Below are 13,931 nucleotides of genomic sequence, written 5' to 3' on the forward strand. Positions count from 1 at the left end.
CAAATAGTTGTCCTGATTTATATATTTTCTCAGATAGTATTCCTGGTTTATTTTCCATATGAGCACGTACAGAAATCCGTTATCATCAGCAGCGAGTCCCCGCACACCAAAACCACCATTCTTTATATATCTCGTCATTTCATTGTCATCATCCATGAAATAAATAACACTGGCCCTCCAGTACTGTGCACATAGAATCATTCGTGACTGTTGACCAGCCAGCTGCTGCTGCTGCTGCTGCTGCTGCCGCCGTCGCCGCTCACCTGACAAAGTTATCACTAGATTGGGCGAGAATTTCGTCCGAACTTGTTTACTGATCATCAATGAATCGATGACATCGTGTTCCATATGATCCGTATGAATTGCTGCGGCGTCATCGGTAGATCTCTCCATTTCATCAATTCTAGTCCTGACACCGATCTGTTGATCTCTTCTCCTTTTTGCTGGTTTTCTGAAACAGTTTAAAGTCAGGCGAATCAGAGAACTATGCTGACCGTTGATCAATGTCTGCTGGTGGAACTGCTCGCACGTGACTTATCGGTATCATGCTATTCTAATTCGTTCTGTGACGATCGCTAGCACCACGAAACCGGACCGAACCGGCGCCGTGAGTCATGTCGGGTGATGACGATTCCCTTATTGGCTTCGTGGTGACACCGTTTGTTTGTCTCGGGTAAACATGAAAGCAGATAAAGACAGATAAAATCCCTTTGAAAAACAGTTATCAATCAATAGCAATAAAATACCAGGTCGTATACTACGGCGGCCGCGACGAGCCACCATTTTCACATACAGCGAGATATGTGTGTCATGGCCAAAAAGATCTAATAAAAAACAGCGAATAACAGAAGCGAAAGGCGACGGGCTGGGCGGCCGTGGGTCGCCTGTACAATTATCGCGGTCTAAACAAAGTCAACATTGAATTCATTGGCTTTCATTAGACTGCGACTTGCCTCGTGTCCCCATTCAAGAAGATAGACTTCAAGTTCAAGTTCAAATTACCGGTTTGGACAGGCACCCAGTCTATCAAGACGATAGGACCGGTAACCAGTCTACCGGTAAACCGCCATTTTGTTTTTTAAGTACTACTTCCGTTTTACGGTTGATTTCAACATTACCTAAATCGCATTTCTTAGGAAAGGATCAAATTTATTTTTGGGAATTAAGATTTTCATATCGAACGTAGAAAGAGCGCTGATAGAAGATGCCTGAAGCGTTAGTCCAACCGACTGCAGCCTCGACTGGAACTGGAGGAGGAGGGGAACAACAGAAATCATCGATAGGAATTATATATCCACCTCCAGAAGTCAGAAGTATCCTTCTCATCAATTCAATTTAAATACTGAATTTATTGCATTGTTAAGCAATTCGCGACGAAAACGTAAAACACGACTTTCATATAAGGATTAACTCTTCGTAAACTGGACTGGATTTGTAGCCGGTGCGATTCAAGAATAGGGGACTATAGCAATATATATGTAGTGATAGTAATCAATTAAGTAATAATATTAGTAATTGATAATGATGATATATAATGATAGTAATGTATATAGTAATTAATGATGATTAGGGAACTAAACCTAACCCTAAACCTAACCCTAAACCTAACCTTAATCCTAACCACTAGTCCCCTATTCTTGAATCTTACCCTGGCAACTAACCACCACCGTGCCCAACCCTCCCCTTCCTGGCTGAGCAGGCTGATTTTATTGACTAAATTCAATTTTAGAACGCATGTGGAATGAGCTCCCCTTCTCTGTTATGGCATTACCCATTAGGCCTACCCAGTTAAGCCATGTCTTCAGAGGAGATCACTACATTAAAAACGACCTTAAACATCGTTTTTTAATCCACTTTTAACTGTATTGAATCCAATGAAGGATATCCAAAAAGTCTTCATTGAAAGCGGTTCATGAGAGAAAAGAGACTCCATGATTTGAAAGTTTAACAATATGTCTCCATACCTACCAACTGAAGTTCAAATGGATTAAAAAATGATGTTTAAGGTCGACTGGTAGTCCCTTGTGGTCCTATTAAGACCTTTATCAGGTATGTACTACCAAAAATGAGCGAGCTAGGCCACCGGGAATGCTCTCAAATCAGGTTGAAATAGACATTAGTGTTCAATCCACATTTGGCTAAACGACTATGGTAGCTACTTCACTTTGACTATTGATGTGGAATAGGCCCCCTTCTCAGCTGTTAGGCGTCAGACAGTTTAGACAACGTCTAAAAACATATCTGTTAGTTGTCAAGAAATTATCTTTTGCTCCAAGATAGTTGTGTTCTCGCTCTGTACGTTTTACGTGTTTTTAAGATATTTCTATTTGTTGCGTTGTTGTTGTTGTTCCTCAATTTCACGCGTTCAGACATCGTCGATAAAACCGCGAGTTTCGTCGCGCGTAATGGACCCGAATTCGAAACGCGTATTCGTCAAAACGAAATCAACAATCCGAAATTCAACTTCCTCAACGCCAACGACCCGTACCACGCCTACTACCAGTATAAAGTCAAAGAGTTCAAGGAGGGCAAAGGTAAAAAAAAGCAACCAAAATAAAGATAGCTGCAAAGCAGCGATAACAGGTTTTCTGCCTAATTTCCAACTTGTGGGTGCCGATGAAAAATTAAGATAGAGAAATCAAAGTTCTTTTGGGGATAGTCGAACTAAATTATGGTTAAAAGTTTATTTCAGAATTTGTTTTTTAATGTTTTTCAAAACTATCTTTTTTCCAGGCCAAGAACCAGCAGCGCCTAAGGTAAAAATATTCAATATTCATATCTAGATGGAAAATTCTGTCAGAGAACTAGTATTGTTGGTGTCTTGTTGTTCTTGGTGACGAGTGACACAAGGAACCTCTTGATAAGAAACAGCCCTCACTGAAGACATCTCATCATCTTAGGGAATTTTTGGTCAGAGTTAAGGGAAATATCTTTCAAAGATCTTTTAAAACCCTGTAATTTTTTCACCAGCGGGTGGCTGTCTCATACGTGGAGTTTAGAATTTATGCTGAGTTAATGTGTGATTAAAGAATGGCCCTGTTAACTGGTGTTATTGAAAGTGAATTCTGATAATGATGTTTTTGTTTTTCTGTTTCAGGGCACCCCGGTCGGGATTTCAGTTGCGCCAGCGTTCACTAAAACACAAGAACAGCAGAGTAAACTGATCGAACCTATCGTACCGTCGGAACCTCCGCCTCAGAGCGACTTCATCGCTGACCCTCCTTCTATATCAGCATTCGACTTGTAAGTTTAACCTTAACATCCTTAGATCCCCCTATGACATCATCATATTTGTCACTTCCAGAAAAAACTTCTGCCTCTATAAATCCCCCTATGACATCAAATTTTTCATTACCAGAAAAAACTTCAGCCTCTATAAATCCCTCTATGACATCATCAAATTTGTTATTTCCTGAAAAAAACTTCTGCCTCTATAAATCCCCCATGACATCATCAAATTGTCTACTAGTGATTTGATCTACAGACACTTCTAGAAAAGATGCCTGCCTCCGTAAATCCCCCTATGACATCATCGAATTGTCTACTAGTGATTTGATTTATAGACACTTCTAGAAAAGATGCCTAAACCTCCATAAATCCCCCTATGACATCATGTATCTATATTTCAGGGATGTAGTTAAGTTGACTGCTCAATTCGTCGCCAGAAACGGTCGTCAATTTCTGACGAATTTAATGAATCGCGAACAGCGTAATTATCAGTTTGATTTCCTGCGACCGCAGCACAGTTTATTCACCTACTTCACTAAACTAGTCGAACAGTACACCATGGTAATTACTACCGATTTAATCCACTGAAACGAGCGTGTGGATTTATCCACTGCTGAAACGGGCACGTGTGGATTTATCCACCGCTGAAATGAGCGTGTGGATAATCCACTGAAACGGGCGCGTGTGGATAATCCACTGAAACCTAGCTACTTTGCTTTGAATTGTTTCCTTGTTTTCATTTTCAGATTTTGATTCCGCCGAAAGATTTGAATAAGAAATTGTCGACAGAATCGATTAATTTGAAAGAAGTAAGTCCTTTCCCTCCCCAGTCTTGTTTCTCCCCGCAGAAGTGGTGTGGATCACTCTCCCTTCTCTCTTCTCCCTCCTCCCTACAGAGGTTCAGTAGAGCGCTCTCCCTCCCCGTGCTCTACTCTCTGTAGACAGAAATGGTGTATAATCCAGCAGCGATTTCTGAATGAATAAATCTCTCTGAGAAACGATGATGAATGTCGGTAACATTCTTTCACGTTTCTCTGAAAAAAAGAAAAATAAGATAAATTGAATAAACTTTGAAATATCGACGTTGTTCATTTCTGTTTGCGGGAATAAATCATATCAAAACGGTCAGAATGAATAAACTTAGAAATATCACCGTGAGTGGAATTATTATTTGATTGATCGATTGATTGTTTGTAGGTTTTGGATCAGGTGATCTATCGCGTGGAATGGGCGAAATATCAGGAACGCGAGCGTCGTAAGATCGAAGAGGCAGCCGAAAGAGAACGAGGTTTGTTCATTAGATTGCGTAATTCTCATCTGTGGTATTTTATTTCAATCATACGTAATATGCTCGACCAGGGTGCGATCTAAGCACTTGTCCGATTGCCCGGGACAAGTATATTCTCATCAGGGCGAGTAGGTTATCATTATCACTTGTCCCCCGGGCTAGTGCAATTTCATGTCATAAAGCTTTTTTTCCCATTCGATACAACAGATGATAGTGCCACCAATCGGACTGCCTGGTGTAGGGCAAGTAGGGGGAGGGGGCAAGCAAAATTTCACATATGCTTGCCCCCGGGCAAGTGACTTTCATTCCTTAGATCGGACCCTGCCGACTGTAAAGCCTTCGTTAATAAACCCCAATATTTTCAAGTGCATAAGAGTTTACAAACTGCTGAATTAAAGAATTCGCCAATTTTGAATTGTTTTTCAGTCGCGTACGCACAGATCGACTGGCACGACTTCGTCGTCGTGGAGACAGTCGACTTCCAGCCGAACGAACAGGGCAACCTGCCGCCTCCGACGACTCCGGAGGAGGTCGGAGCGCGAGTCATCGCGCAGCAACGCGTCGATCTGGAGGTAGCTAAACGTTTCTGGGATCAACTCGTTTTCAAATTTAGGAAGATTTAGACTTGTAGTTTATCAGGGTGGCTGGTGCCACTGACCTGGAAAACCTGAAAAACTCAAAAAATTCAAAAAAATCTACAACAAACTTGGGAATTTTGCAAAAGAAACTTGTAAAATTCAGGCAATTTGGATAATGTTATAAACCACATGTTTCTTTATCAATACGCGATTCAATGAAAAATGAATGAATTTTTCATATTTTAAACCTAGAAATTTCTCTGATTCACTCTGGGGGGGGGGGGAATTTTGTGTTATCATGGAAAAATTAAAGTAAACTCGGGGATTTTGTAAATGTGTTGAAGGAATAGTTTGGAATGATCTGGAAAAGTTTAGAATTTGAACCTTTTTTTTTCGGAAAATATTTAACATCGGAATTTAGAAATTCCGGGGAACGATTAAATTTTGAAAACAATTTTTTGTTGTGGCAGGAATCGAATGATGTTGAAATGGAAGTGGAAAGCGGGGATGAAACGGACAGCAGCGACGACGACGAGGACGCAGCAAAGGAGAAAACATCGAATGAAACACGGGTAAATCATCATTCTCTATTCATCATCATCACTAGTTTCATCTTCATCGGATGTAATTAATTTCAATGTAATTTACAACTCTTGATTCCCTTAAAACTCTTAAACATAAGATGCTTTTAGGGCGCTTGAAACTATTTTGATTTGAACAGACTCCTTTAAAACTTCAATTTTGAGGAAAAGTCAATTAGAAATTGTTCTCGTCGCACAGAAATATTTGCATTAGTGGGTTCAGTAGCGACCAGGATTTTAGTTTACCCGATTAGGCAGTTACCAAACTGTTAACATGAGAAAGAGTTAAGTGTAAAGGATAAAGATTTTATAACAAAACCACTGAATTAACAGTTCATCGAGATGAACAGGATTTAGGAGGAGTCTACAGTAATAGGGCTATGAAAGTGATGCAGACGCTTCCTCAAAATTTGAAATTTTCTCCTTAAAAACTCCTTATATCCAGGAATGACTTTAACCGTTATAATTAACACAGGATTGATAAACATTATCGTTGATTTAACTGAATTGTTTATAAAATGAATGTAACTTTAATTTAATTAACTAATTAGTAATGTGTAATTAATTGTTGGTGTTTGTAGAAGAAGGAAGAAGAGGTAGTGACTAAACGTCTGCCACCACCGCCACCTCCCAGTATACCTCCCCCGCCTCTACCGTCCGAGGTGCCGCGACCTCCTCCGGTCAGTGAAATACCACAACCACCACCTCTACCCCCGACACCGGACCACGTCGTAGTCAGGAAGGATTACGATCCTAAAGGTATGTTACATATTGATACATGCCTCCATAAATCCCCCTATGACATCATCAAACTACCTATTACTTACTTGATATATAGACACTTCAAGAAAACCAGCCCCGTGGGGCATCTTACAGTTCACCTTCAGAATTCATAGGATATCTGCCTCCATAGATCCAACTATGACATCATCAAATTATCAACTGTCTCTAAGTGATCATAGTTTATTAATTGTGGTTATTTGATGTCATAGGGGGATTTGTAGAGGCAGACATCTTTTGTGGAAGTGTCTATAGATCAAATCACTAATAGACAATTTGATGATGTCATAGGGGGATTTTTGAAGGCAGACATCTTTCTAGAAGTGCCTATAGATAAAATCACTAGTAGACAATTTGATGATGTCATAGGGGGATTTTTGAAGGCAGACATCTTTTCTAGAAGTGTCTGTAGATCAAATCACTAGTAGGACAGTTTGATGATGTCATAGGGGGATTTTTGAAGGCAGACATCTTTTCTAGAAGTGCCTATAGATGAAATCACTAGTAGACAATTTGATGATGTCATAGGGGTATTTTTGAAGGCTGACATCTTTTCTACAAGTGTCTATAGATGAAATCACTAGTAGGACAGTTTGATGATATCATAGGGGGATTTATGGAGGCAGACATATTTTCTGAATGTGTTTATGGATCAAATATTACTATTTGATGCTGTGTGATGATATCGTAGGGGGATTTATGGAGGCCTGAAGTGTCTCTTCGATGATGTCATAGGGTGATTAAGTGAAGCAGCCATGTTTATACGTATATATTGATTGATATGTTGTAGCTGCGAAGGCGTCTGCGGCAGTCGTAACCGATCAGTACCTGATTTCACCAATCACTGGCGAGAAGATCGCCGCCGATAAGGTAGCGGAACACGTTCGCATCGGATTACTGGATCGTAAGTGGATCGAACAGCGCGATCGGTCGATGTCGGAGAAACGCGAACAGGAAGAGGTGTTCGCGCCCGGAGTCAGCATCGGATCAAACTTGAAGAAACTGTCGGAGCGTCGTACGGATATATTCGGTATCGGTCTCGAGGAGACGCAGATCGGTAAAAAGGTGAGTAGTTACGGGCACCGGTTGCCAGGGGGCGTCGCGACTTACAATAGATTACATCCTCACTTGCCACAAGTGGAATCCTCTATTACCGCAGTAGTTGATGTCCAACAGCTCACTAGCGACACCTGGTGGATCCACACTTGCTACAAGTGGAATCCTCTATTGCCGCAGTAGTTGATGTTGTACTGCACACACTTGTTACACCTGGTGGATCCTCACTTGCCGCAAGTGGAATCCTCTATTGCCGCAGTAGTTGATGTCGTACTGCACACTAGCGACACCTGGTAGATCCTCACTTGCCACAAGTGGAATCCTCTATTGCCGCAGTAGTTGATATCGTACTGCACACTAGTGACACCTGGTGGATCCTCACTTGCCACAAGTGGAATCCTCTATTGCTAAAGTAGTTGATGTTGTACTGCACACTAGCGACACCTGGTGGATCCCCGTGCTGAGTATTGATTTGAATTGTATTTTGTATTTCAGATCGGTGAAGAAGAGAAACGCGTTGAGAAGGTCACGTGGGACGGTCACACGGCGTCGATGGAGAAAGTCACGCAGAAAGCTCGTGAAAACATCTCGATTCAGGAACAGATTCATCTGATTCACAAAGTCAAGGGTCTCCTGTAAGTCTTTAACAACAGTTATCACTACAATCTCATATACACTGATCGTCATCTTCTCTATAGAACCAAAATGTGCTTACTCCTGCTGGAGTGTGGAGTTGTTTTAGTCTTAATTTGTTTGATTAGCATTTTCTGATTTCATAAAGAATGGTCTTTATCTGAGGACTGATTGGTTTTAACTTGATTGTCAAATTGATTATAAAACCCAATTGAACTAAGGCTGGTCTTAAATGTTCCACAGATCTTTGTTGATGAATGATGAGTTTTATACTGAAATTATAGACTTGTAGTCTGAAGTAGGAGTTGCCATATTTACACACTGTGTGGTTCCAATATTGTACACATATTGAATAAATAGTCATAGTGTTGTATTGAACCAGTTTGAGTAGTGACACACACACACACACCTGTCTGTCTGTCTGACCACCTCAATCAGCTTCAGTGATCTAATGATTTCATTGGCTGGCTAGGGTTATGATGTCATAGCTGGTCAGGTGACCTAGGGTTAGGGTTAGCTGTGATTGGCTGGCTAGAGTTATGATGTTCCAGCTGGTCAGGTGACCTAGGGTTAGGGTTAACTGTGATTGGCTGGCTTGGGTTATGATGTCATAGCTGGTCAGGTGACCTAGGGTTAGGGTTAGCTGTGATTCGCTGACCAGAAGTTATGATGTCACAGGTCTCAGGCTTTAGGAATTAGTAGCTACGTATTGATAATGGAATCTACTATTCTATTCTGGGGTAGGACTTTTAATAGTTACAAATAGAAAACTGACATTTATTTAACAATTAGAAATCATGAGTTTTATACTGAACTTATAGAGTTTTAGAAATATGGGCTGAACCTATTTCCGCTAGGCTCTCAAGAATTTACCTCCGAGTGGAAATACAGAATCCTTTTCTAGAGTCTTTGAGTTACAAGTACTTCACTTTCAATGTTTTTAAAATAGGTTATTTAAGCATTTAACCAAGTTTTTCAAGGATATCACAAAGATTTCATTAAAAGAATTATTCACAAGCAAGACTTATCTTTCCGTTCAAGGGTGCATTTAAATCCAAGATGGCCAATTCCCTAGAAAGCTCAGGGAATCAGAAAAATATAGAAAGGAATCAGGGAAAACTCTTGAAATTTGATAGAAATTTACCGCAAACCTGGAAAACTCAGGAAATTCAGATATTGTCCACGTATTTCTTTATCAATACGGGATTCAAAAGTGAATGAATTTTTTATATTTCAAACCTGGAAATTTCTCTGATTCACTCACAGGAAATTTTCTGTGATCACTAGGAATGAATCAGGGAAATGTAAATATGTGAAAAGTGGCGCCATCCTTGAAATCTAAATCAAATTTGAATTTATCGCGTTTCAGGCCGGACGAAAACAAAGAGAAGATCGGACCGACCCTCCCGTCGTCGAAACCAACGACGACCTCGTCGTCGCTAGGCGGAAGGATGCCGCCGGCGACCTCTTCGTCGACGCTGACGGCTCCGATGAAACCGCTGCTGCCACCTACGTCGACGTTACCGAAACCGAAGCCGCTGCAGCAGGCGAGGATTCCGGCGGCGATGATGGCGTCGATGCCGCGCCCGCCGCCGATTCACCGACCCGCCCACATGTCCGTGCCGCCCGTCATGATGATGCCCGCGATGCCTCAACCGCCGATGATGCCGGGTATGTTTGTATTTCACGATCCCTACGACTCTGGAATTCCCAAAAAATCCTTCTAAACAGAAAATGCTTTTAACCCTTTCATTGCTGACTAATCAATACCCTATAGTGCTGGAGATAATTTGAAAATTCTAAAAAATTCCACCCTAGTGTGTTGAATAACGGGAATACCACTATAGTGCGTCTACACCGAGGTGCGGTGTATCGTTAGTTACTAATATTTCACTGTTACATGTGCTGCCATCTTTCAAGAGAGATAATTACTAATTACATCAATACACAGCAGTGTGGTGTACTAGCAAAATCCATCACTGATTCGTACACCGCACTGCGGTGTAGACGCACTGAAAGAGTTAAACGTGCTTGCAACTGATTAAAATCCGATTAGAATGCCAGAAATTGGTTCAGTTTTGAGAAATATCCAATTAGAAATATTTGGTTAGTTTGTAGTCGTACAGTAGACTACGCCTAAATTGGTTGGGAGTTGGGACCTGAATTTGTTTCTACCTAATTAGGCGGTGACCTAATTAGAAACTGAGTTTAGCTAGTGAAAGGGTTAAAACATTGCTCACAAAACCACTGAATTACCGGTTTATCTTGATAAACAGATTTAAGAGTCTACTGGTATGCAAGTGATGTGGACACTTCCTTGAAATTTCTCCTCGAGAACTTTTATCTATGAACGACCGATCTGTAGGGAGCCTGTTTTTGCACGGGGGGAGGGTTTGAAATTCAAACTGTTTAAAAAGTTGAGCTTATTGATATCATGAATAGTTAGTAGCCAACAGTGATTAAATTAAAGACACGGTTTTGATTGTTTAAATTTGATTGACAGGTATGCCTCCATTGCCGCCTCCCCCTATGATGCCTCCGATGCCGATGCAGGTGCCGCACCCGATGTCATCGCACCAGCAGCAGCATGCGGTCGAAGACGAACCACCGACGAAGAAAGCTAAAACCGAGGACAGTCTGTTACCGGAGGAAGAGTTCCTCAGGAGATACAAGGTACTTTCGATTTCAACTGAAATCTTGCCACAATTGTGGAACTTTGTTCCCTGTCTCAAAACTGTGGAACTGGGTTCCCTGTCTCACAACTGTGGAACTGGGTTCCTTGTCTCATAACTGTGGAACTGGGTTCCCTGTCTCACAATTGTGGATATGGGTTCCTCGTCTCATAATTGTGGAACTAGGGGTTCCCTGTCTCACAACTGTAGAACTGGGGGTTCCCTGTCTCACAATTGTGGATATGGTTTCCTTGTCTCACAAATGTGGAAATGGGTTCCCTGTCTCACAATTTACTGGGACCAACAAAACTCATCAACTGGATCAAATTTCAAAGGAGCCGAATTTTAAGTAAATTTCTGCAAAACCAAGAAACTTGTGAGAAGTTAGTTGTTTATTATAAGTTTATGTTTTCCAGGCTCCAGTCACGTTTCAAGTGCAGATACCGAACATGCCGGATAAGAGTGAATGGAAACTGACCGGTCAGATGTTAACGTTAACCCTTCCTCTTACTGATAATGTAAGTTTGAAAAAAATGCGTCTGTCGCAACAAGCAAGGATCCACCAGGTGTCGCTTGTCGTAACTTCCGTGTTCTAAATTTCTTCTAGATTTTAATCAAAATTCAAATGAAATTATCTTCTGCATAAAAACACAATTTGAGCGAAACAATGAACCAATCAAATATGCGAGGAGTTATTAGGAAAAGCCAAAGTTGCGTTTATGTAGTCCTATGAATCGGTCATTAATGAAGAAATGAATTTGATGTATATTTGTCGGGTCCTGTGATTAAAGTATGGATTCAGGAGGCTTGAAATTCAATATTTCAGGTGTCTGTTATCAAAGCTAAGTTGCACGAAGAGCTCGGAATGCCGGCCGGAAAACAGAAATTACAACACGACGTAAGTAACTTCCAGATTGGGAAACAAATTTGCGAATGTTCCTTCGTCTCGTACGGAGGGTATCAACACCTGGATTCAGGGAGGGGGTCGACCGGAAAATTGGAATCGGCACCTAATTTCGCAATGCAATGGCTGTAAGCACAAAACATGGATTGGGGTTGAACGAGAAGATACACAATATCCGTGTATGATGATGACGAGAGAAATCCCACAATAACGAAGCCAAAAATTCTATATCAGAATGATTGTATTTGAGGAGCGACGTTTCGGCTAACAACTATTGTTGCTCCTCAAATATAATCATTCTGATATAGGATTTTTGGCTTCGTTATTGTGGGATTTCTCTCGTCATGGATGGGGTTCGGGCGGTTTTCCAACAGAAAATATCAGATAAAAATGTTCTTTTCAGGCCCTTGTGAGGGCCTTTCTTGGATTTTTGATTCAATTGGCTGCACTGGTCGACGTCCCTAAATCCAATGGTGGTCGCGGGGGTCTGTGCCCCTGCCTTTTTCTTTAGGTCAGAAATTGCAAATTATACACCTATCTTTAAGGATTTACTACTTCAAAGTATATTTTAACACCAAGAGTTGGAGGAACCCAGCTAGTGGCCTTTGACATGGTTGATTTATCAGGCAAGAAAGGCCTTTTTTTTGTTCTGGATACCTGGTGTTTGTAGTTGATGTTTTCTCTATTTTCAGGGTTTGTTCATCAAAGATTCGAACACTCTCGCGTTCTATAATTTCACGCGCGGCGCGGTCGTTCAACTACAACTGAAAGAGCGCGGTGGACGAAAGAAATAATCAGTCTCTATCGAGGCCTGCGAGGACGAGGCCGGGCGGTCTCGTGTGAGGCCATCGCTGTGTAACCTTATCTGTACATGTTTATAAAAAATCAGCTTCATTTGAATATTGTAACGTTGATGCTAAAGCTAAAAATGAAATAGTCAATTCAGTGTTCTCTTCATGCTGGAATTTTAAAGGGGCTTCATTCATTAAGTGTATTACATTGTGGCTGAAGTAGCAAGTCTTTTGTTCCCCCCAAAAATACAGAAATCTAAGCTTTAGTTTTTGTTGTAATCATCTTCTATTCGTCTAATTTGTTCAATGTATTTCAAAGCAATTATGAGCATTGATAGAATATTGACATCCACTCTGGTTTGGGCAGCAGATATTCTATAAGGGGTGGTTGATTTTCAGAGGGGTTGATGTAAAAATGAAGAGAATACCGATCTTAAACTCTATTATTCTACTATGGGTCCTGCTTATAACTAGATTATATGATGTTTACTTTCATTATTTTCGCTTATGGTAACTTTTTTGCCGATACCCAAGAAAAAGTGATTGTTGCGTTTGGTTCAAATCGTGTTTTGTTCCTAGAGGATTGATTCTGTAATTGGAAAGAAATCATGGAATAAATATCTACGCAGTAAAATAGATTAAATTTCGTTTCTCGTTATTTCATTTCTTTTTCGGGATTTTATCTCTTTATTTCCTACAGCTCTTATAGTTCGGAGCATTTTGGGATTGATTTCTCACTGTAGGGAAAATGGGGAAATTTCAAAATGAACAAATTGCTTGATATCCACGCTAATTAATTGATAAGTGAGTTTTTGCTAAGGAGCATAAAATATTTACTCATGAAAATAAAGAAACATCTCTTAAAATTTTAGACTGGTTCATAGTGTCATGTTATACCTGATATGGGCGCTACAGTGGTCCGTATTGTGCTACATAGTCCGGTGATAAAAATGTAATATTATTTTAGTTCACAGAAATTCCGCTATCGTCATTCATAGGGGCAGCACTGAACGGTTGAGATGTAACACAGCCTCGCTATTTTACTGTGGCATGTGAGGAATATACATATTTTTCGTTATTGAAATATCATCTATCACTCGACTGTAGTTTATTGAAATAAACAATATCATCACTTTGAAAGCTTTATTTAAGGAAGAAATGCATTTTAAAATGATTTTCAAGCCACATTTATGAGTACTATTTGCTCTCAGCGCATGTATTAACACGCAGTAAAGAGACGGACTAACATGCCACAGGAATAATTTTTAACTAATTAAATTTAATTAGTAAAATTCTATCAGAAACATAATTAATGATATTACAGTTAGTAAATATTCCATACTATGTCGTGAAATCGCCAGCTCCGACCCTCTGAACGGGATGAGCGAGTTCTAAATTCGAGACTGGAAAAGATCTAGCG

At 40.5% G+C, this 13,931-nt stretch overlaps 1 protein-coding gene across 1 annotated transcript; it reads left to right on the forward strand.

The window, feature by feature from the left end:
* Positions 1-1,116: 1,116 nt before the first annotated feature.
* Positions 1,117-13,131, forward strand: LOC141907156 (splicing factor 3A subunit 1-like). Its single transcript, XM_074796730.1, has 17 exons — positions 1,117-1,313; positions 2,370-2,534; positions 2,734-2,756; positions 3,098-3,243; positions 3,630-3,789; positions 3,975-4,037; positions 4,426-4,516; positions 4,943-5,088; positions 5,565-5,666; positions 6,257-6,434; positions 7,246-7,520; positions 8,007-8,146; positions 9,514-9,815; positions 10,648-10,817; positions 11,233-11,334; positions 11,643-11,714; positions 12,413-13,131. The coding sequence occupies exons 1-17, from the start codon at positions 1,205-1,207 to the stop codon at positions 12,512-12,514; spliced, it is 2,346 nt and encodes a 781-aa protein (XP_074652831.1). The 5' UTR covers positions 1,117-1,204; the 3' UTR covers positions 12,515-13,131.
* Positions 13,132-13,931: the final 800 nt, after the last annotated feature.

Source organism: Tubulanus polymorphus, chromosome 6 (assembly GCF_964204645.1).
Source record: "Tubulanus polymorphus chromosome 6, tnTubPoly1.2, whole genome shotgun sequence".
NCBI lineage: Eukaryota > Metazoa > Nemertea > Palaeonemertea > Tubulaniformes > Tubulanidae > Tubulanus > Tubulanus polymorphus.

Excerpts from the sequence above, each read along its gene's own strand:
- LOC141907156 (XM_074796730.1), top strand. The coding sequence starts at position 1,205 with ATGCCTGAAGCGTTAGTCCAACCGACTGCAGCCTCGACTGGAACTGGA. Across the intron at positions 4,038-4,425 it reads AATCGATTAATTTGAAAGAA|GTTTTGGATCAGGTGATCTA; the intron begins GTAAGTCCTTTC and ends GATTGTTTGTAG. Across the intron at positions 5,667-6,256 it reads AAACATCGAATGAAACACGG|AAGAAGGAAGAAGAGGTAGT; the intron begins GTAAATCATCAT and ends TGGTGTTTGTAG.